This window comes from Arachis duranensis, chromosome 8, assembly GCF_000817695.3.
Source record: "Arachis duranensis cultivar V14167 chromosome 8, aradu.V14167.gnm2.J7QH, whole genome shotgun sequence".
Classification (NCBI taxonomy): domain Eukaryota; kingdom Viridiplantae; phylum Streptophyta; class Magnoliopsida; order Fabales; family Fabaceae; genus Arachis; species Arachis duranensis.
Genome location: NC_029779.3, coordinates 48626593 through 48648801, shown reverse-complemented (window position 1 = coordinate 48648801; position 22209 = coordinate 48626593). Strand labels below are relative to the sequence as shown.

At 30.3% G+C, this 22209-nt stretch overlaps 1 protein-coding gene and 1 long non-coding RNA gene across 3 annotated transcripts; one reads left to right on the top strand and one right to left on the bottom strand.

Annotated features, from left to right (window-relative positions):
- Positions 1-8824: 8824 nt before the first annotated feature.
- On the bottom strand, positions 8825-9945 carry LOC110274753 (uncharacterized). The gene is made up of 2 exons (XR_008001954.1): positions 9805-9945; positions 8825-9331 (listed from the first exon to the last, which is right to left on the bottom strand). It is a non-coding gene; the product is annotated as an uncharacterized LOC110274753 (long non-coding RNA).
- A 4029-nt stretch (positions 9946-13974) lies between these two features.
- On the top strand, positions 13975-21266 carry LOC107463521 (coiled-coil domain-containing protein SCD2). Of its 2 annotated transcripts, none has more exons than XM_016082323.3 (17): positions 13975-14566; positions 14858-15036; positions 16109-16190; positions 16316-16357; positions 16441-16503; positions 16713-16762; positions 16862-16889; positions 17040-17114; positions 17212-17322; positions 17399-17459; positions 17661-17777; positions 17863-17981; positions 18215-18284; positions 19201-19242; positions 19590-19630; positions 20061-20187; positions 20745-21266. In XM_016082323.3, exons 1-17 carry the CDS (start codon positions 14204-14206, stop codon positions 20882-20884), a joined length of 1710 nt encoding a protein of 569 aa, XP_015937809.1. In that variant the 5' UTR covers positions 13975-14203; the 3' UTR covers positions 20885-21266. The 2 variants fall into 2 exon arrangements, with proteins under 2 accessions (XP_015937809.1, XP_015937812.1); XM_016082326.2 differs by having other exon boundaries at positions 14422-14566; positions 14862-15036.
- The last annotated feature ends 943 nt before the right edge of the window (positions 21267-22209 follow it).

The following is a 22209-nucleotide window of genomic DNA, read 5'->3' as shown; positions in this document are numbered from 1 at the left end:
TATTTTTAAATATTTTGTTTTTGAGTGTAGATTCGAAGTTACGGACAAAAGCACAACACTTCTTGTATGGACCATTTCAACTCAATTATCAAGGCTTTAATCCAAATTAATTTTGCCATTAAATATATCAACACTCTATATTCTGCTTTTTTACTTGATCTAGTCATCACTTATTAGACATTTATGGCTACTAGTACAAAATCACAAGCTTTCAAAGATTGAAAAACTAAACATTATTACTTTATGACATGGCTTTTCTTTCAGGAAAATAACTTTCAAAAATCGCATGTTTAAAAGCATACATGTATATTAGGTTTGGACCAAAATTTAAAATTATTTTTTAAAAAATCTCCAAAATTAAAATATAACAATCTAAAATTCAGCTCAAATTAATCAAAAAAATAATGACATTTTTGCTTCTAAATACTTGAAAAAGATATGCACTATGTATTGTTATACTATTTATACCTTTTTTGTTTTAGCCAAAACAGATTTTTTTTGCCATTGATTGAAGTTGAAACTCTTATTCTTGCACATAAAAAAATAATTGAACACTCTAGAACAATAAAATTAGGCACAGTTTAGACTAATTATATTCAAACTTCTTTTTAAAATGGAATTTCTTTGTTTTGCGAGTAACAAAATTATATTCTGAAATTTTTTATTATAGAAGTTTTGATACCATTTGATAAAATTATTTATCATAAAAATTTAGCCTGATAGAATGATATTTATAAATCATTATATGTTGATCATGATGAATTTATGATTAATATCCAACCACCATACACAATGTTATCCATATGATTCATCGTATCTTAGAAATTAAAGAAAATGGTTTATATTGCAATCTGTTATTGGTTCATTTTGGTTCACAGCTGGTTGATATGATTGTAAAAAGTTTTATATCACTCATGATAAATGTATATAACCAAAGTCCAATTATTTTTCAATTAATATTTGGTTGATGATCTTTCAAAGATGATGATGATAAGATATAAATATATTATATATTTTCAAAGATGATAAGGTTATTTTATTTAAGGTCATTGTAGAATTAGCCAGCTTCACATTTTTCTTTTTATAAAATCTCACGAACCACATATATCTTCATTAACAATTGAGTTGTGCTGTGTGTGGTGTCTATTTTTCATTTTTTATTTTATTTTTTATTTATTGAGGTTGTGTGGTGTTTATATATTGATTATAAATAAAATTTAGGTAAATTCGGTAATAATCAATTAATTAACCTATAAACTTATAAATATAAATACTTATGGATTGTCTATATATTTACACTCTACAGTTATTTTTATATAAAATTATTAGTTGAATTAAATCATAAGATAATTTAATAATTTTATATATTTAACTAAATTATTGTTTAACAATTTTTAATTATCAATCTCATATAAAAATAATTGCATGTAAATCTTTACTCAATATAATATATGCAAAAAGAGAAGATGGATATTCATAAAACATATCATTCTTTGTGAATGCATGATAATTTTGGCAATTATGTATCTTTTTCTTATACAAAGATTGAGCTAATAGAAGAATTGAAGAGTAAGAGTGTCAATTCACTTAGGTAGAAAATTCAAGTGCAGTTAATTTTACGTAAAGTTGATAGTTGAAAATGATTAAATAATTTGATTAATTTAATTAAATTTTCATCTAACAACTCTCAATTATTAACTTTACGTAAAGATAAGTATGTATACCTAAATTTTCACCATCAACTTATATTTGATAAAATTAAATACAAATTGTTATCTCTTTCTAGATTTTAAAAAATTTAAACTATTAATCAATTTTAAAATTTATGATATAGGATTTAAATTTAAAATAAATAAAATAATTTAAAAAAAGTTGACTGATACTTATAAAAAAATTGATTATAAATAGTTATAATTAATAAGTTAATAAGTGGTATATATGTATGCTATCTACTTTAATTTTGTAAGTAGAAACCACGTCAAATTGATTCATCATGAAAATGACTGAAGTAACCTCCTCTACTAAGAAGACAAATTAAGCAAGGAACGTACTGTACGATTGATTGTACGTAGAATGTGGCTTTGGACCACTATATGATGGTGCAATTTGACCTTAATAACAATAATAATATCATGAATCAAGTTAGATTAGTCTAGTAGTTAATTTATTAGTCCGTTTAAATAAATATTAGAGATTCAAATTTCGTCTTGTATATGTAATAATTTATTGGTTAGTATCAAATCTTTAAATAAAACTCCAATCCATATCGAAACGAGAGATTCTATGAGAAATAATAATAACAATATCATGATATTCTATATGTGTCATTTCACCAAAGAAAACAAAGTGTATTTTTGTGGAAGCTAATAATAATGTCAATTTTGATGTACTAAGTAGAGATATTACAAGATATGTGATAAGGTTATATATAGAAAGCAAACAAATTTTTAAATATTTTATTTACGCCTATTAATTATATCTTTGTAACAATTGCCATGAAGTTTAATTTCCTAAAATGATATCATTCACAAAATATATGATGACAAAAAAAAGTTGTCAAACTATATAATATATACACCAATAATATTGATCATGAAAAATGATGAATGGAAGTCTATATTATTTGATTTTAATAATGTTGACATTTGATTATATGTAAGAGTAAATTATCAAAAACGTATCTAAAAAATTTAGATGTTAACAAAAATAATTTTAGAAAACAAAAATAATAAAAATTTTAAATAACCCTAAAAATACTAATGTGAGAAATACGGGTATATTTTAAAAAATTATTGACATTATGATAATAATGAAAATGCAAGTGTCAATTTTTGTTACATAACATAAAACAAAGTTTATAAATTGCTTGGTCCTAAGCTACAAGCTAAGAGCTAAGGCTATACAAATGGACATTTAATTAGTACAGTATAATCCGTATATGCATGGTTGTGATTCAAATAATTAAAGCACGCGTGCTATAAGAATATAAGAAGAACACAAAAACAAGATTCTATACAAATTCAGATACAATAGAAATATATTATTTGAGACTATAAACAATCTATTTTCTCGAAGAAGTTAAACATATTTTTTGGACATGTTAAGAAGTTTTTTAAAAAGATACCTACTTAATAAGCCCATTTACGAAAAAATATTCTTTTAAGTTTGGGCCGATTTTGACCAAAAATATTTGGAGCCAGGATGTCAATCAATACAAAACAAAAGCCTATATATTTCTACTTTCTAAAACAAAAGATTCTAGTAACAAAAAATTGTATTTGTTTTTGGTCATACAACGCTCAACACACACTATTAATCTAGTCAGCGTTTAATTTGAAAGACATAGACACTGAAACAGTAGTACACATTTATTATTTATTTGTCAAGACTTGAAACAAATTTTTAGCAGACACAGATGAACATGCAAGTACACAAATACAAAAAATTTGTGTACTAGACCAATAGATAGAACACAAATTTTTAGATATTAACACATTTTTTTTTAATTGTCTTTTAGGGATCTTCTTTTCCTCTTTTTCTATTTTTCACGCATTACATCTCTTTGCATCAGGTCTTTTTCTTTTTCTCCCTCACACCCAAACCACCATCTTCATCTTTCTCCTCCCTTTCTCCGATTAAACAACTAACAACCCTTGCTTCTCTTCCTTTCCTTTTTTTCTCTTTTTCTTTGTTTTTCGCTTCTATTCCATCACCGTGGCTATCGTCTTTTGCCATAGTTGCCTCTAAATTCGTTTTACGTTATCTCTAAATTTGTTATTATATTTTATTTGATAATAAATTAAGATAAATTATAAAAGTTTAATTTATTTTTATTTTTTATTTAAAAATTTAAAAAATGTTATAATAAAAAATATAATTATAAAGAATTAACAAAATTAATAAAAAATAAAAAAAAAGTTATATTTTTTATTAATATCTCAATATTATTTCTGTCAGAATGAATACAAAATATATTAATTTAGTATTTTTAAACATAATATTTTTATTTATATCTCATTTATCAAATATTATTTAGTGACTTTGTATTTCTATCTCAATGTTTTGTATTTGTAAACATTACTTTCATTTATTTTCATATTCCAAACTTTGAATTAATTAGATTTATTCATATATGTTTAGTGGATCTGAGATGAATTCATGTATGTTTAATGGATCTGAGATGTAGTCCATTATTCACATTATTCACCATCTCTTTGTCTAGCTAGCGAAATTATAAAATAATTTTTTATTTAGTTTATTTAGTTCTTGTTTTTATTCTCAACTTGTTTCATTTTATTGTGTCGAGCTTTTTTGTTAAAAAAAAATATTACACATCCAAATTTTTTTATAAACAAATCCAATAAAATTAAATAATAAAACTTAGAATAATATTAGCCATAATTAATTTTTGTTATATTAAACTAACTTAATTAAACTTGATTAACAAAAAGATTTAGATGTGTAGCATTATTAAAAAAAATCCATTGAGTATGTATGTGGATCATATATATATGCTTGCATCTTATAAACAGTTAAACACAACCATTATAGATGTGCAATAAAATTAATTATCATTATAAAATATATATTAAAATATAAAATATACATACATTAAAAATAAATTAAATTATATATATATATATAAAATAACTCATTTTAGTATCTAAATAACATTTTTGTTGTAAATATAACTGCATCTAGCGATTCTTCTTTCATAAATGGAAACATGTAGATGACCTGACAAGTAATATATATAATGTTGATATTCGATTACTTATGTCTTCCAGAATTAAGTGAAGACGAGGCAGAAGATGTTATTTTCAAAGAAGTTATTTACTGTCTTCGAATAATGTTTTAGTATTTTTGTTTGTACTAGGCTCTCATCAAATAAACATGTCTAAGTTGAATTCAGAAATTTAGTATGACATGCCTGAAGCACCATCATTGGAGAATTAGTTATCATGTGTTTTATTTTTTCTTTAGTTTCCTTTTATTCAAGACACATTATTTTATTTGGAAACCTAATTAATTGTTTTATTGTATTTTATTTGTTAATCACAGTCTAGAATAGAAAGAATAAACTAATTTGAGTTGATTTAGTAGCACTATAAAAAACCATTCATTTAAGTATATTTGAAAAGTGTAGATAAAAGTAAAAAAAAATGTCTTAAGCTAAGGTTACGTTTTTCGAACTACAGAGACGCTTTAGTAGGAATGCCTATTCTGCCGTTGCCTATTTTCAAAAGTTATGCTTTTCTGCATCAAAGGCTGGCGTTTGGAAATAGGATATGCTTTTCAAGTGATGCTATCCAGAACCAAAGACTACGCTTTTCACCTTACATTTTTATCAAAATAGGCTACGTTTTTCAGCGCTACTGCATCACTTATAAAGCGTAGCCACGTTGTATACCATGACTACCTTTATAAGTGTAACCTTAGGCCCTTCATTTTTTTTGTATACCATAACTATTATATATAAGTATAGACTTAAGTCCCTTATTTTTTTTGTATATATATATATTCTAATAATTATTAATACAACATAATATTTAGTAATATGATTACATGTATAATAATTTTTTATTTTTAATTAAACGAGTTAAATATTATAAAATAAAAATAAATACATAATTATACTAAATAATTTCTTTAAATAATAAAAATTATCTCTAACTAAAATATATTTATAATAATGATCCAAAAATACTAGAATAAAATTAATTGTGAATATTCATACATCTCAAACTAAAGTAAGCATAGTCATATCAAAATAATTATAATACCACTTAGAATTTACTACTAATACTCTACAAAAAAAATATATTCTACATAAGTATCTTCTAATAAAAGTCATTAGTCAACCATACATGTATTCATTGCCAACACTACTTTATCTTAGTCAATAAACCACAATAATAATCAGCTTAATCTTCATTATTATCCTGCATAATTATATAGAAAAGTAATTAGAAAAATATTTATAATGACATTTGCAAATATAAAAATTAAAAAATAAATATCATTAATTCTTTTTATATTGTGTACAAGTTTCACCTATGTATAATAGTGTTTCACAAATTCAAATTTAAAATTTAAAAATAAGAAAGTATAAGCTATAAACTATAAAATAAAAAACTATAAATGATTGGAAGAACAAGCAGATTCACAAGAAATACTCATGTTGCAGTTTATATCCAATTAATTATTAAGGAGATTAAATTGTACAATATACAATTATTTCACTATTATGACTAGCAGAGGCCCAGACACCAAAAAACTAAAATTTAGTAAATATATTATTAATCATATATAGTTAAAGCAAATCACATGATGTACTCTGCTAATCATACTATATCTGCTATTTTATGTCATACTGTAACATTTTTTTTTAATTAAAACTAATAATTTTAATTTGAAAATACTAATACTATAAGTCTATAATCGTAACTAGTGTTATTTGCTTTTTATCTGCAGATGAATAAAAAAATAGGGACAAATTCATATATACTAAGTCATTCCATGTTTTTCATTCATGGTAAAAAGGAAAGAACTAAAAATAGCAATACAACTTTCAGCCACAGTAAACAAAAGTGTAAAAAATAAAAAATACAACAACCAAAATTGTACAAACAAATTTCAGCCATAGCAATACAATTTCGTTTAAAGTGTTAATAAAGTCAACAATATATGATTTTCAGCTATAGCAATTAATGTAAATGCAAGCAAAAAAATATGGAATAAGGAACAGAAGAACATACCACATCTATGTTCGGAAAATGAGTTGCTTCATGAACACTATTCGCATTAATTGGAGAGTATTGGGCGTCTTGTAATAAAGCTTTAAGTTCTTCTGACCTCATTCCAGGTTAAGATCGTTGCAGTATTAACTTGACCATATTCCGTAACCCATGAATCTCTTCCTCTTGTTTTTGCTGTTTGGCCTCCATGTCTATAAGTTTATCCTTCAAAGTTGTCACTTTCTCCTTGTGCTGATTTTTTATTTCAGAAATTTCAGCATATTTTTTTAAATCACTTTTTGTAACAGATCTTCCATACCACCTTATCCGACCTGGTTGTTCTTTCCTGAATAAGGCCTCAAATACTTCCTCTTCTGTTTCACAAGTAGCTTGGCAGTTTTGGAAGTCTTCCGGCTTAGAAGAAACATTTAAAATTGAATTAGTTACCATATCCTAAATTTGAAACGTAATTATTAATGATTCAATGAACTCTTACAATAGCATTCTGTGTTTCCTGATTCAATGTAGAAAATTTCTTGCAACCCGGGTATAACTCTTGACTTGCCCCATCTATTAAATTGTAAACTTTTTAGCCTCTTCATTTTGACCTACAGTAACACCCTCAGAGTGAGGCACATCTCCAAATGCATCATTAAGCAGCCATTCGATGTCATCGCGTGCACCTTCTTCGTCATCCGTGTCATCATCAAGCACCATCGGGATTGTCTATTCTCCGTGATTAATCCATGTTCTATATCCCTTAACAAATCCGCCGGCTACTAAATGGTCAAATACCACATCTCTTCTATACCACTCAATATTACAACACATCTTACAAGGATATTAAATTTGTTGTCCGTCCAGTTCTCCCTCAGAGTATGCAAAGTCTAAGAAACTAATAACACTATTGATATACTCTTCGCTATACCTCGGTAGATCCATCCAATCCTTTGGCATATCACAAAACCTAATCGATAATTATTAAATTTTGTAGGAGAAAAATTTATAAGGGGTCGCAAAGTGAAGATAATAAGAATAGAGGAGGAAGGGTGTTGTGAAATATAAAGTGAATGGGCAATGAAAAGAACTTTCATAGCTTTGTAGTTAGGTTGGGAAATAATTCCTAGTCTTAGAAGTAATTTTCTAGAAACCCATTGAAGTAAAACAAATAAAGAAAAACAAAAAATTTATAGTACAAATATAATAAGTTAAATTGCAACTTCAAAACTAACGAAACAATCAAGGTGGGAACTACACATGAATTAATAGCATAATCATAAAGTGAAAAGGATAAAAAGTATGCATTGTACCTTATCATGAAACGATCAACATTTTGACAAAATTTGCTTGAAACACTTTAACCAAAAACTTCCACCTTCAATTTCGGTCAATGCAAATAAAAAACAAAGTCAACTTTCTAATAATATAAGTCAATTTTTATATAATAATTCTCAATAAAATTCATTGACAACCGTTCATAATAAACTCAAACACAAATTATAATAGTATTTGCGGAATCCTGCAGTTGCTATATAAAATTTTAGGAGTGTTGCACAAATTATATTTTTTATTTTAAAAACTAATTTTATTATCAGATTTAAGTTAAAGCATTTTGCAAGTGAATAGTAAGTTAAAAATTAAAATTATTACTAGAAACGTGAAAGTAAATGGTTGAATGTGTAAAATGAGAATATTGATGAACCTTTTGACTCTCTTGGGATCAGTAATTCGGTCATTGGAAGAAATCTAATTTACAAACCAGATTTTTTAGCACTGCGCATTTTTTATCCAAACCAATTCCCTTGGGTACACATACATGAATGTTTCACTCTAAGCTCAAACTTGGTACTCAGCCCTTCTATCGAGATTCCAGAATTAATTCATGTAAATTACCCATTGCTGTTTATAGGTATGTTTAATTAATTGAAAGTGAACGATATGCTATCCAAATCAAGGACACAAAGTGATTGGCCAAGAATCATATAAACAATACTGACACATTTCATCAAACATCTGGTGAACAAAACCATTCTCAACAGTTAGCACAGCACTGCTACCAGCTCAAACAACTAAACCAAATAAGCTAATAGAAGCAAAATAACTGTAAAAATTACAGAAAAAAAATTGTTATTGCCATATGCAACCATTTAACCACAAATTCAGCACAATCATCTAGCAAGAATTAAATTGATATAATCAAACTGAATTGGGACCTAGCAGCAGCAGCAGCAATTAAACCATTCAAGAGATAAGGGAAAAACAACAAAATGGGGCAGAAAAAAAAACAAAAGACAACCTAGAAGATGGTGGAAATTAGGGCAGAACCGGATAGCACAGGGCAGAAGAGCAGCAGGCAGAATCAAAGAAGGCAAAAGGTGGAGTCGTGGTCCTCGTGGTGTAAGTTAAGGGAGTTCAAGGGCCAGGTGAAGATGGAGTTCGCGGCTCAGAGGCTGCAAAACAGAGGAGCAGCGGCGAAGATAGCAGACGCTGGTGGTGCTGGATGAGCATCGAGAAGCAGATAGAAGATGATGGTAGAGGCTGGGTGGGTGAGGCGGTGAGCACTGACTTCTTGTGATGTTTCTATAATCAGATGACTGAAAGAAGTAAAAATAAAAATAAATAAATAAGTTCTTCATATATTTCAAGTAATCAATGGAGCAATCTTGCTCTAAAAACAAATAATAAACATCTACAAATAAGGGAAGACAAAGAATGGAGACGATAAAATGCAGTATTGAGGCAAGAGCAATTGTTTTCGCTGCCAGCATAACATAATAAAAGCACCAATACTCATTGAACAAACAAGAAAATATTGAGATAATGGGTCTAAAAAAGGGAAGGAGGAAGAAGGAAATTGAGTATATGTATATATTGACAATTTATTGATATCAATATGATATGATGTGTTCTACGTGTGATATTGTGATATAAAAGAGACAGCACTAATCGCCATGTACAATAACAATAGAGTATTAATCTTAATTAATAAGGAAATAAATCATAGATAGACAGAGATAAGAAAACCAATCCTAAAATACACTTCTTAAAATATTTTCCTCATTCCTACCAGATGCCAGAATAAGAAGATGAAGCATATGCTATAGTCACTTGACAATGCTATCCAAGCCCACATCATGGCACCAAGGAATTCCGAATGAAATAATTACATTACATTTAGCTTGAAAAAACATCTTGAAAGATATCAAAAGAATAACTGAAGAAAAAATAAAAATGGACTGATAAACAACAGTCATGGTAACAACCTGCTCCTATACACTCGAAATTTCTGAAGGTTATGGCAGCCACCAAATTTTGCTCCTGAAAAGGAAACACAATTATATCCATTGGCAGGTCTCCATAGGAACAGTTTGCCAAGTTTTTAAAAATCATAGGGACGCATCAAAGAACTTATTATTGCTTCATCAAAGGACATATGCTCGGGATCTTAGATTTAACAATTTATTCTATCTTATCTTTACTTAATTTGAATTAATAACTTTAAACTTAACTACTTAAGGCATGCACTGCTCAATCATTTTTTCCATGAAATGGAATTTTGTAACTCATCAATATGTTCATATATTTCTCTGTAAATAAGGCCCCATATTAGGCATTCACTTTGGTTTCATTCAAAATTTTAGTTGAACCTCCACCACTGCATAGTCAATAAAATTATCACGGAATAACAAAACTCCAATAGAAAAGAGAAATAAAGCTGGCAGAAACATACCAAGATAAAGTTTTATTGGATGTTGAAAAGATAATTCACGAGCATACCCAAGTTTCTCCTGAGGATGCCACGAACTACACTTGAAGCCTGAAAGGGGAGGGGAAAAAAATGAAAAATCATCATCGACATGCTTAGGTATTAAGGCTGCATTTGGATTCAGTCTTACAAACAAAAATACAGAGAAAATAGACATATAACTTTGTTTGGTTATGGAAACAAGGACAGGGACAGGAACACAAAATTTATCCTCCAAGACAGAAAATTCTTGTATTTTTTTGTACTTCCTAAAAGTGAGACTAGGAAATATTCTCTTCTTTCTCTGTCTCTCCATCTCTATCGAGAAAAAATCTAAACAGTGTCTAAGCGTGCCATCAAAATCCAATCCTCAGTTTCAAATTATTGAAGTTAGTTCTTACTTTCAAAGTTAGTTCCTATTTTACTATAACCATCATATTTTACTACAAATTAATCTTTAATTTATCAGATTAAAAAATATCATAAAAAAAACATAAAAAAGACGATCTGGTGCACAATTTAGTGTTAACATAGGTTAGAAAAAGAGCTGCACCCAACACTCCTAAATATGCGTAATTTTTTATGACCTCCTGTTTATGTTACAGTTGAATCTGCAGAATTTTGGAAATAGTACATGCACACATGACTGAGAGAAAGGAAATACTAGTGTCAAGTCTTTACATACTAGGTGTTCTCAACTTCTCATAGTTTGGGATATTGCTTTTGCTTGGATACACAACAAGGCTTAACATACATAAACATATTATTGTGAAAAGGATAAATTAAAAAAATACACCATAACTATTTTGACCATAGCTATAAGAATTGAATTGAAAATCGAACCAATTAAGTTATTAATTTATTAGTTTATTAATTTAACCAATAAATTATTAGTTTAGTTGAAAGATAATTATATTATAATTAATAAAAATATTTGATATTTTTTATTTATAAATGTTTAATAATATTTATATTAATAATTATGAATAATAAAAATATATAATTAATTTAAATATAAGTGAATATAAAATTAAAATAATATCTAAAAAATAGATAAATCACACAAACAAACTAAATAGAGATTAATATTACACCAATATCCTAAAATGAAATAAATTACATTCATATTTTAAAATAACTTTATTTATATGTGTTGCAGAAGTAGTAAATCGAATCATATAATTGAATTTGAATTTGGACATGCATGTAATATTAATCCATTATTCATTTAGGACAATTGTGTAATATTGAACTGCATTTATTTTATCTGTTAGAATATAATTATAATCAATTAGTATTATTTAGTATATCTGAATATTTATTATAGTATATTATGTTTTTATTATTATGATTCTCTTAGCACTTATAAATATTCTTTTATATTGTATCATTTCAGACAACTGGAATACATTCAATAATACACAAAATATTTTTTCTAGTTTAGTGTCTTGTTTCTAACATGGTATCAGAGTCATGGTATCCTCTTTTAAGAGGATAGGTTGTTTTCATTGCGGTGAAATCACTGTAGTTTTTGCACTATTTTTTCTATGCCATTTTTCCTTATCTTTTGTCACTCTTTGATGCTTTTTCACCTCACCAATTAGCTAATTCTCTTTATCTTGTATTTTTTCGAGAAACACCATTGTCATCCGTTGTTTACTTATTCTCATGGAGAAATCATATAGTTTTCATTCTCTTTCGGGTCTGGCAGTTCCGTCTGCGCTTCCTTCAGACAACGGGAGTTCGGTCTGCGCTTCCTTCAGACAGCAGCAGTTTCTGCGCTTCCAGACAAGCGGCAATTCCGTCTGCGCTTCCTTCAGACAAGCGGCAGTTTCATCTGCGCTTCCTTCCAACAATTTCGTCTGTATCAAGTAATGCCGTTTTTTTAATCTTTATTTCGTTGTTTTAGATAAGTTTCAAACTCAAGTTGTCATAATGTCATTTAAGTTTGAGGGGGATGTTAGAATATAATTAGGATCAATTAGGATCAATTAGTATTATTTAATATATTTGAATATTTATTATAGGATATTACGTCTTTATTATTACGATTCTCTTAACACTTATAAATATCCTTTTATATTGTATCATTTCACACAATTGGAATACTCACAAACATTTTTTGTATTACTCTCTCTCCTTTCTAACATTATCTATGTGTTTTACCCTAAAAAAATTATTATGCGATTTTATTATATAATTAATAATTAGCATATGAAATAACAAGGACTAACAGAGATTAGTAGTAAGAGGAGTATGTAGTATAAAGAGAATCCACATTCAAACCACATCTTCATCAATTAATTCAATTTTAGAATTTTCTCTTGAGCGATTCAGTTGGACTAAATTTCACTGACTTAACCGGTCCTTAATCTTAAATGGTCCTTGGATTAGACTGAACCGATTAAAGTCTGATTCACCAGTTTTCTAATCAAATCGACCGATTTGGTCCCCATCCAATTTTACAATTGTGACTTTGATATTGATAAAAATATTTTAAAATTTTATTATTAACAAAAATATTATTAAATAATTTAAAAATATGTCAAAATTGCCTAATAATTAGAGATCTACTTTATTAACAAAAAGGCATGACATGACTTACTTGTCAATATCTCAGTTTTCAGAAGTATTTTTTATCACATTTTTTAATAATTTAAAAATATTTTTGACAATCATAATACTTTTAAAAATATTTTTATCTTTAATAAAATAATTCAAAAATATTTTTTATGGTTTAACCCGTGAAAATATGCTATATAAGAATTTTCTTTGTTAAAGGGATAATATAGAATGAGATGTTTGTTGCATGTAACTTAAAATAGTGCCATGGCCAAGGGGAAAAAAAATAATAATAATGGATTATCACTTTTGTTAAGAGGAAATTGCTAAAAACTAAAGTCTAAGCAGGAAAAAAAAAATCACGCTCAAAATATTTATTTATAAAAGATTAAAATATTGACAAATTTTTTCATAAAAAAATTAAACTCATTTTGTGTAAACTCGTAACACTAGTATTTTAATTTCTTTTGTGCTGTCGAATTGTTAGTTTATTTATCTCTCACTTTTTTTTTATGAGTCGATTGTTTTTCATAAACGAATCATATCTTTGATTAAAAAGAACCCTTAAACTTTAGAAATTAATTTTTCTTATTTGTCTTATATTAGAATTAACACTAGTCAATTCTCTAATTATTTCACTAAAAGTGTTTGTCTTCCACATTTAAAAACAAAACTAGAAATTTGGTATTTTGATGCAGTAATTAGTTCTTTTAATCTTCTTTTTATAAGTAAATAGCTTCCTATAAATATATAATGTTGGACTTAGATCACAACTTTATCTATGTCATTAGTGAAGAAGAAAACTTTTTTGTCTCAATGAATTCAAAGTATTTTCTTTACACTATCTTTATTGATTACCTTAGACGACACCGTTTCGCACGCCGCAAAAGTGAAAAACCTCTCTCTGTCGACGCTTGAAGATAAAAACAAAGAAACGAACCTCTCTGACTCTCTTTGAAGAAAGAAGAAAGAGACACGCACTTATTCTCTTTCCTTTCTCTCCCGCGAACTGTTTCAGAAAGAAACGGCGTCGTTTATGCTTACACTACCCGCGCACGACTCAAACCAGAAACAAACAAGACTTTCCCTTCGATTTTCTCGAGAAAATCCTCCGCCGAGAAAATCTAGCTCCCTCCTCTACTATACATAGCTTCAACTGATGGATCGGAGGAGAACCGCTAGTCCGGTATACGGGCGGCAGTGGAGCGGCGGTTCCAGTAGCACCGGCTCATCGTCGCCGGCGATGTCTCCGGCGCATCCTCAGTCGCGGCTAGCGCAGAACGTGGCCGCCAAAGCCGCCGCGCAGCGTCTGGCTCGGGTGATGGCGTCTCAGGCAGCCGCTGCCGACGACGACGGCGAAGACGACGATGACCTTGACTTCCAGTTCGCTGCTCCTCGCGCTCCAGCTCCTTCTTCCTACTCAAGCAATGCAAGTAGTCTCAAGAGCTCCGGTGTTGGCACCACCGCCACCACCATCCCTCCGATCTCGCTCGCCAGGCCTAACAGATCTCCTTCTCCTGCGGTAGTTCTCATAATTCTCACTGCGATTCTTCCTGTTCATTCGGTTCCGATTCGTTTTCCTGAATTGTTTACTTGAATTCGTTTGTTGAATTATGGAAAAAAAAAAGGAACAAAGATTTTGCATGCTCAATGCTGGAAATTTGATTGCTCTTGAACTTCTTTCGGTGGATGATTGGTTTGGCGCCATTGATAGTGATTGAGTGTGATCTAAGTGTTAAAATTATGGATCTGATTCAATTGTTATTCACCTTGTTCTTGTTGTGCTAATAAGATTTTGGTGCTTTTTGTTTAGTTAGGTCGGAACTTTGCAGAGCATACTCTTTCAGTACGGTCGACCTCAGCTGGAAGATCGGCAGTTTCGGTTCGCTCTGCGGCAGCAGTAGTACCTCCGCCGAGCAAATCCACAATCCGAACACCTATGGCTGTTCCTCCAATTGATCCTCCTTCCAATCGGAGCAGAGAGAAAAAGTTGTAAGCATTACTTTACTTTCCCCAGCCTTACTATTTATAATTGCAGCTATTGGAATTAAACAAGTAAGGTTCTATATGTCTTGTAGGCTTGTAGCGTTTCCAAGTAGGTAGTTTTTGATGTTTCAGACTGTTCTATGTCCCTAATAAAAATGAATTGAGTGAGCACAACCTTGAACTTGGATCCAACACCCTTTTATACTTGAGACCATGTTTTGATTGGTGGTAAGTGATGGAACAGAACATTATAGAATAAGATGGAATGCAGGAATGGAGAGTGGAGTGAGTAATATAATTATTCCACTTCATTATTTAGGTATTCTAGTAATGTAATGGAGTAATGTCTCATTTCACTATTTAGACATTCAAAGAATGGCGATAATAAGTTTTTTATTCCAATAATATTGTTGCATCAAATACATTAAGATGGAATTACTTATTTAATTATTTCTTAGTTAACGAACTAGATTTAGGCCCCATGTCCTCTGAATAGGAGGGAAACAATCTGAAGGAGAAAAAAAAGATAAAGCCTGGGAGAAGGGGGTGGAGGTTGTAATAGGATAGAACCTATTCTATCATATTCTGCTCTACCTTATTGGGAGTTCTCCATCCAAACAAAGGAAATTCATTTAGTTCCATTGGGTTCCATTCTACTACATTACATACCAACAGGGCAAATATACCTGAACAAGTGACATGTTTGTGGCACTGGCTTGCACTCCCTATAAACGTGGTCTTTTCTTGACATTCACGAGTGTCAAGACATCTATTCCTTCTTCCTATAGTATTATTAATAGTTCATTTATTTAACACAAATATAAGAGGAACAATATATCCAGGTCCATATTTCCTGAGGAAATTTATTTGGGGGTTCAATAGGCTTTTTAGTTTTATATTCAAATATTTACCCCCGACATAGATGTAATAAATTTTCATTTGATGTATGAATGAGCTCAATCCTTATTTATCTATTGAGGTCATACATGCATCTATAGCTGTGTGTAGGCTGCAGTGGCCACTCTAGCCATATCTGGTCTCTATCCTTCAAATTTTAATCACTGCTTAATGATTTCAGGTTTACTCCAGACGTTGCTATCAAACCAGTTAACTCAAGAGATACAGGAGATCAACGTGAAGCTTCTGCACTCCGTGATGAAGTATATATTTGAATGCATCAAATTTTCTGTCTCCAAAAAATTGAATCTTATATTCTTTATACTGGTGCTGATTTGGTAATTCATAAACTAGGTGCTTTGAAGCTGATTCATCTTTTATTTTGCAGCTGGATATGCTACAAGAGGAGAATGAGGTTATATTAGAAAAGGTGGTGCTCTTTCTTGCCTAACAAAGTTGGTTTTAAGCTCAAATTATGTGATATTTAACATATCTGGTTGATTATATTGACAGTTAAGAGTTGCAGAGGAAAAACGCCAAGAAGTGGAGGCCAGAGCTAGGGAGCTTGAGAAACAGGTGAGGGTTCCCCCTCCTCTTCTCCTTTTTCCAAACCAAAAAAGAAGATATTAACCGAGCTTTGAAACCTAACAATATTAATGTATAATACCATTGTTTAGATGCCAGTTTGATTTTTCATTTACTTAATACTTACCAATAGAAACTGCTTTACTCCTTGTACTGCCTTTACTGATTTTTCGTGTCCTTGTTCATTTTAATTTTGGCAGGTTGCTTCTCTTGGAGAAGGTGTATCCCTAGAAGCCAAACTTCTGAGCAGGTAAGCTAGCTTTGAAGGCTCACATTATATGCTGCCTGGAGCTGAATATGTTTATTCGTTTAGGTCTTAATCTAAGGTTCTTGTGTGCTATTTATGCAGGAAGGAAGCTGCTTTGCGACAAAGAGAGGTATGCCAGAAGAATGGATATTAATCATATTATATGTGGCAGAAATATGAACTGAATGATGGTTGGAAGTTTGAGTAACAAGCTCACTAGTGCTGTTCTTTTCAAAGAATTTTGTGGAATACTCAAATTTATATTTATTTATTGTCACAGGCTGCTCTCAAGGCTGCAAAACAAACACAGGATGGGAGAGATGAGGAAATCACAGCCCTTCGCGTGGAAATTCAGGTAATTTTTGAAGAAAGCGTGCATTTCTTTCCATATTTAAATTACTTTGTTATTCATTATGAAGTTATAGCTATCTTCTTTTCTTTGTCTTTGTCAGAATCTAAAAGATGATGCAGCAGCAGCTTTGGAACAACAGCAAGAAGCTGAAGCTGAAGCAAAAGCTCTTCGTACAATGACACAGAGGATGATTTTGACCCAAGAAGAAATGGTTGGTATTTTCCAATAAAATGTCAATTACCAGGTATTTCTGTTTGTCTCAATTATGTTTCTTATTTGTTGTTTAGGAGGAAGTTGTCCTGAAGAGATGTTGGCTTGCACGCTACTGGGGTCTTGCTGTAAAACATGGTAACAAACTTACTAGCGCACTCTGATTCTTAAAGAAACAGTATCTAATCTTTATTCCTGCTACTCTGAAAAAAATATGCTAGTCGTGCTTTTTTTTTAATCTGAAAAACCATGGCTTAAAAATTTGTGATTGTATTTTACAGAACTCCATTATAATATTAGCGCTTTTAATTTTTGTGCCATGTTTCTTCCACACTTTAGGCATATGTGCAGACATAGCACAATCCAAGCATGAACATTGGTCTTCTCTAGCGCCTCTACCTTTCGAACTTGTCATCTCTGCTGGACAAAAGGCTAAGGAGGAATCCTGGAACAAAAGTGAGCATGAGTAAATACTCAGTTAGTTTGAAATTATTTCTGTTAAATTATCTTCAGTGGGATCTAATTAAAGAGCATGTGCCAGGTGCTGATGATCCTGAGAGAAGCAAAGAAGTACGTGATTTGAATGATCTCTCTGGGGAAGGAAATATTGAGAGTATGCTTTCAGTTGAGATGGGTTTGAGAGAACTTGCTTCCTTAAAGGTTCTCCATGAATATTATTAAAGTTAATCCTTTGTTTGCTCAGTAAATCAGTTCTTCATCTCATTTTCCTCTTGAAAATGTTAGACACACAGAAGCATACTTTTAACAGCTTTTACCATTTTTTTAAAGAGTGAATATCAAGAAATCAAACTTCTATACGTGCAGCTTGGTTCAAATCCTTTTCCTTTGTTCTTGACTTTAAAAAAGTATTTTGGTCAAATTTTATTTTGTAGGTTGAGGATGCTGTTGCGCTTGCATTAGCCCAACATAGACGCCCAAATTCGGTTCGGCAGTCTGTTTTAGGTATGTTAGTTCATCATCTTTTGTGGGTGTGTGGTCTTTACCCTTGTCTCCAATCTCGAGTTCCGTGCTTCTATTCGTGTTGATCAGTTTTAGGCTTGGTTTGGTAAAACTTTTACTTTTCAAAAGTAGCTTATAAAAGCTAGTTTTTAAAAGATAGCTTTCTAAAAGTTGTAGCACCTATGTTTGGTAAATCAAATTAAAAATGGCTTTCAATAAACACAAGCAACAATAATTGTATTTGGTAAAATAGTTTTTAAAATTTAAAAACACTATAATAGACATAAGTGTAAGAGTTAAATTTGAAAATGAATTAATGTATCAAGTTATATTAGACTTTTTAATTTTGATAAGCACAAGCTATCTCTGAAAAGCTCCACCTTAGGTGCTTTCAAAAGCACCCCCATCTTTTAAAAGCTACAAGCACAAATACATGATCTTTTTTATTTACCAAACACAAAACGAGTAGCCTATACTTTTGAAAAGTACAAGCACCTCTTCAAAAAGTTTTACCAAACCAAGCCTTATTATTTCTTGTTCTTTTGTATGATGTACCCACAGGCTGTGGTTAGTGCAAACTCTTATTGTTTGAGCTGTTTCTTTTCCTCTTTTGATTCAGTTTTTGGTTTATTCATGTCTTGGTTTTATGATTTGTTTTGGATGCCCTTATAGTGATGAGAGTTATGTTTTTTTTCGATTCATGTACACATATTTTGAAATTTTGGTTTTATGAGTTGTTTTGGATGCCCTTATAGTGATGAGAGTTATGTTTTTTCTGATTCATGTACACATTTTTTGAAATTTTTCTTTAAACGATGGTTCATTCTGCTACTAACCTAAAGATATAGTAGTTCAGTAGAAGATTATTCGAATTTTGAATTAAATTGATAATTGATCATTTCTATTAATTTATTCTCAGATTCCAAGTCACGTGGTGATGCCAAATATGTGGAGGAATTTGGTAAGAAAATAAGTTCTTATATATATTTTGGTGCGTACATGTCATAAAGTTATGGTGGTATGCTTTTTAAGATTTCTCTGCTTGTCTTATGTTAATATTTTGTAGTATATGACATCTGTATTTTTTCCAACCATTTCTCATCGTCATTTGGTAACCTTTTCACTATAGAACACAAATCACGATTACCATCTACACACTAAAGGATTAAAATATTCTGGTTGTGTATGTAATATGTATTTGATTGCATATTACACCCATGACTGCATCTAGCCATTCTTCGATACATGGAAATGTGTCTGGCAGATGACCTAGTGAATAATGATATTCTCTTCTTTTATGTCTTCCAGAATTAAGTGAAGAGGAAGCAGAAGATGTTATTTTCAAAGAGGTTAGTAACTGTCCTTGAATTGTACTTCAGCATTTCCATTTCTACTAGGTTCTCATCATTAGATGATGGATAAAATCATGTCTAAGTTGGATTCAGGGATTTAGACGGATATGTCTGAATTTCCTGACTTGAGTCTTGACGTAATCAGGGAATCAGTTGTTGTGATTTTAAGATTTTGGTTCTTTGTTTAATTTCTTTCCATTCAAGATATATTCGTTTTTAAAAAAATCCAACTAATTACTTTATTGCATTTTTACTCATTAATCAGTCTTAAGAATGGAATCTCAAAAGAAAGAAAGAAAGAAAGAAAAGCTCCTTAATATACATGTTTTTTTATGACCTGTTCTTGTTACAATTGAACCTGAAGAATAGCTATTTCGCATATAGTATATGCACACATAACGTATTTATAAACTCTAAATATATACAGGCATGGCTGACTTATTTCTGGCGAAGAGCTTTGTTTCACGGTGTAGAAGATGATATTGCAGATGAGCGACTTCAATTTTGGATTGCACGCAGTGGGCAGTCACCAACTTCACATGATGCTGTCGATGGTAAGCTGTTGTCTTTCTCATCCTCTTTTGTGGTTCTGGAGAGAGTAAATAACCATGAAATTACAAGCGGATACCTGGTCTTTCCCAGAAAAATTTGGGTGGTTATTTTGTTTCTTCTTATCTGAATCTGCAACCCTACCAATTGGCTGCAATAACTAAAATACCATCTATGATTTTTAAGTTTGTTGTCCCTTAAATGTTATATTACGAAAAGAATCGAAGGGAGAATGACCTTAAATGTGTTCCTTAATCAGGGACTAAGTAGTTCACGAGATTTTGAAGGTAATAGATTTGTCCTTCACAATGTTCTTACTAGACAAATTTGTTATTCAAAAAACTGAACATATTAGTCTATGTTCATATACTAAAGGACTAATATATTACCATTTTGAATAGTGAAGTATAAGTTTATCATTTTCAAATCATAAGGGACGACTTTATCTTCCATGTTTGGTCAAGGGACAAAATTGGGGTTTATCCTTAGTTTTTTTCCCCCTTCTGATGTGTTCTTGAAGGTTTAGTATATGAACTTCTAAGCTCATTGTGCTTCCTTTTAGTTGAGCGAGGTTTGGTGGAGTTGAGGAAACTGGGTATAGAACAACAACTTTGGGAAGCTTCTCGGAAGGGAATTGATCAAACTCAAGGGTTGGCAGATGCTAATAATAAGACAACCACAGACTCTGATGCCTCGTCTTGATTTCGCAATCCTTCATTTGTTGATTGATTCTTTCTTCCTACGTGTATATTTGTTTTGTTTTATTCTATTTTCTACGTATGTTTTTTCTCTCTTTTTTTTTTTCCTGTACAACCATGTTTTTCAACATTATATCTGGGTCTCATAAAAGAAGCAAGAATCTTAATAGTCGAAGTAAATGTATCCGGTAAAAAGTAAAAGAAAAGCTATAGTCCTTTGCATTGGAAGAGAGTGTTGAGCTGTAACAATACAAGTGGGTGAGCTACGTGAGACTGAATTTTACCACAATTCTTTTGATTAAATTTTGTAGATCGGAATCTCAGCTAGTGAGTCTGTTTGTTATGGAATGAAAATGGCCAAGAATAGAAGCCTTTGCTTTCTTTCTTTTCCTTTTTTGTTAATTCTTATTTCTTTTCATCTAGCTGCCTCGGTCATTATGATTCCTTCAGACACGATGAATGTTCGAATTTATTTGGTTGATTTGAGGTTTTGATTTATGGAAGTTCGGTTGTTATTTGATCGGCAACAATAGGCTGTATGCAATGTAAATTTCAGTAAAGTATGGTAGAATTTAACGGTATTATGAAGATGTTAAATTATGCTTTTAATTTAATACTAATAATTATCACGAAGAATTTATAAAATATATATTAAAGCCTAATAAGTTAGTTAGGACAAGTCTAAGGGCCCGTTTGGAAGCTTTAGAAGTAATTTTTTTTAACTTTTGATTTATGAAAAGTAGTAGTATTAATGTCTGGTACAATTTTCAAAATAAAATTGTAATTTTTTAAGAAGCTATTTAGGAGCTTATAGAGAAGTTAAAAAATTGACTTCTCTCATAATATTTCTACTTTTCGTCATATTTCTATAAAATAAGCACCTTTAGAGTTAAAAATTCAAACACAAAATAATTTATTTATAAGTTATTTTTAACAGAGTTATTTATTGTTTAAGTTATTTTATCAAAAGGAGCTTAATTAAGTTGGTTATCCAAATTGGACTTTAACATGAAGTGAAGTTTGGCTCTTTATTTGGCTAAAGTGTGATGGAGATTTGCCAGAGAATTAATTATTTGAATCAAATTAAGTGAATGATTTGAGGTGAAACTCATTATTTGACATCTAATTAACTGTCAACTTGTATTTTGGGTCAAATTTTGAGCATAATTTCATGTGAAGTTCACAATCACAACCAAAATTAAGCGCCAACAAATTTGAGTGTTAATTTATTGTTGAGATCTAGTTGAGTGCCAATTATTGGTTTGGATCAAATCTAAAGTTTACTTCACGTGAGGTTTACTTTGTACCTGAAATTAAGTGCCAATTAGT

Bases quoted from the DNA above. Each gene is read 5' to 3' on its own strand.
- LOC107463521 (XM_016082323.3), top strand. From the start codon at position 14,204: ATGGATCGGAGGAGAACCGCTAGTCCGGTATACGGGCGGCAGTGGAGC. The intron at 16,890-17,039 runs GTATGCCAGAAG...TTATTGTCACAG, and splicing joins CTGCTTTGCGACAAAGAGAG to GCTGCTCTCAAGGCTGCAAA. The intron at 19,631-20,060 runs GTTAGTAACTGT...AAATATATACAG, and splicing joins AAGATGTTATTTTCAAAGAG to GCATGGCTGACTTATTTCTG.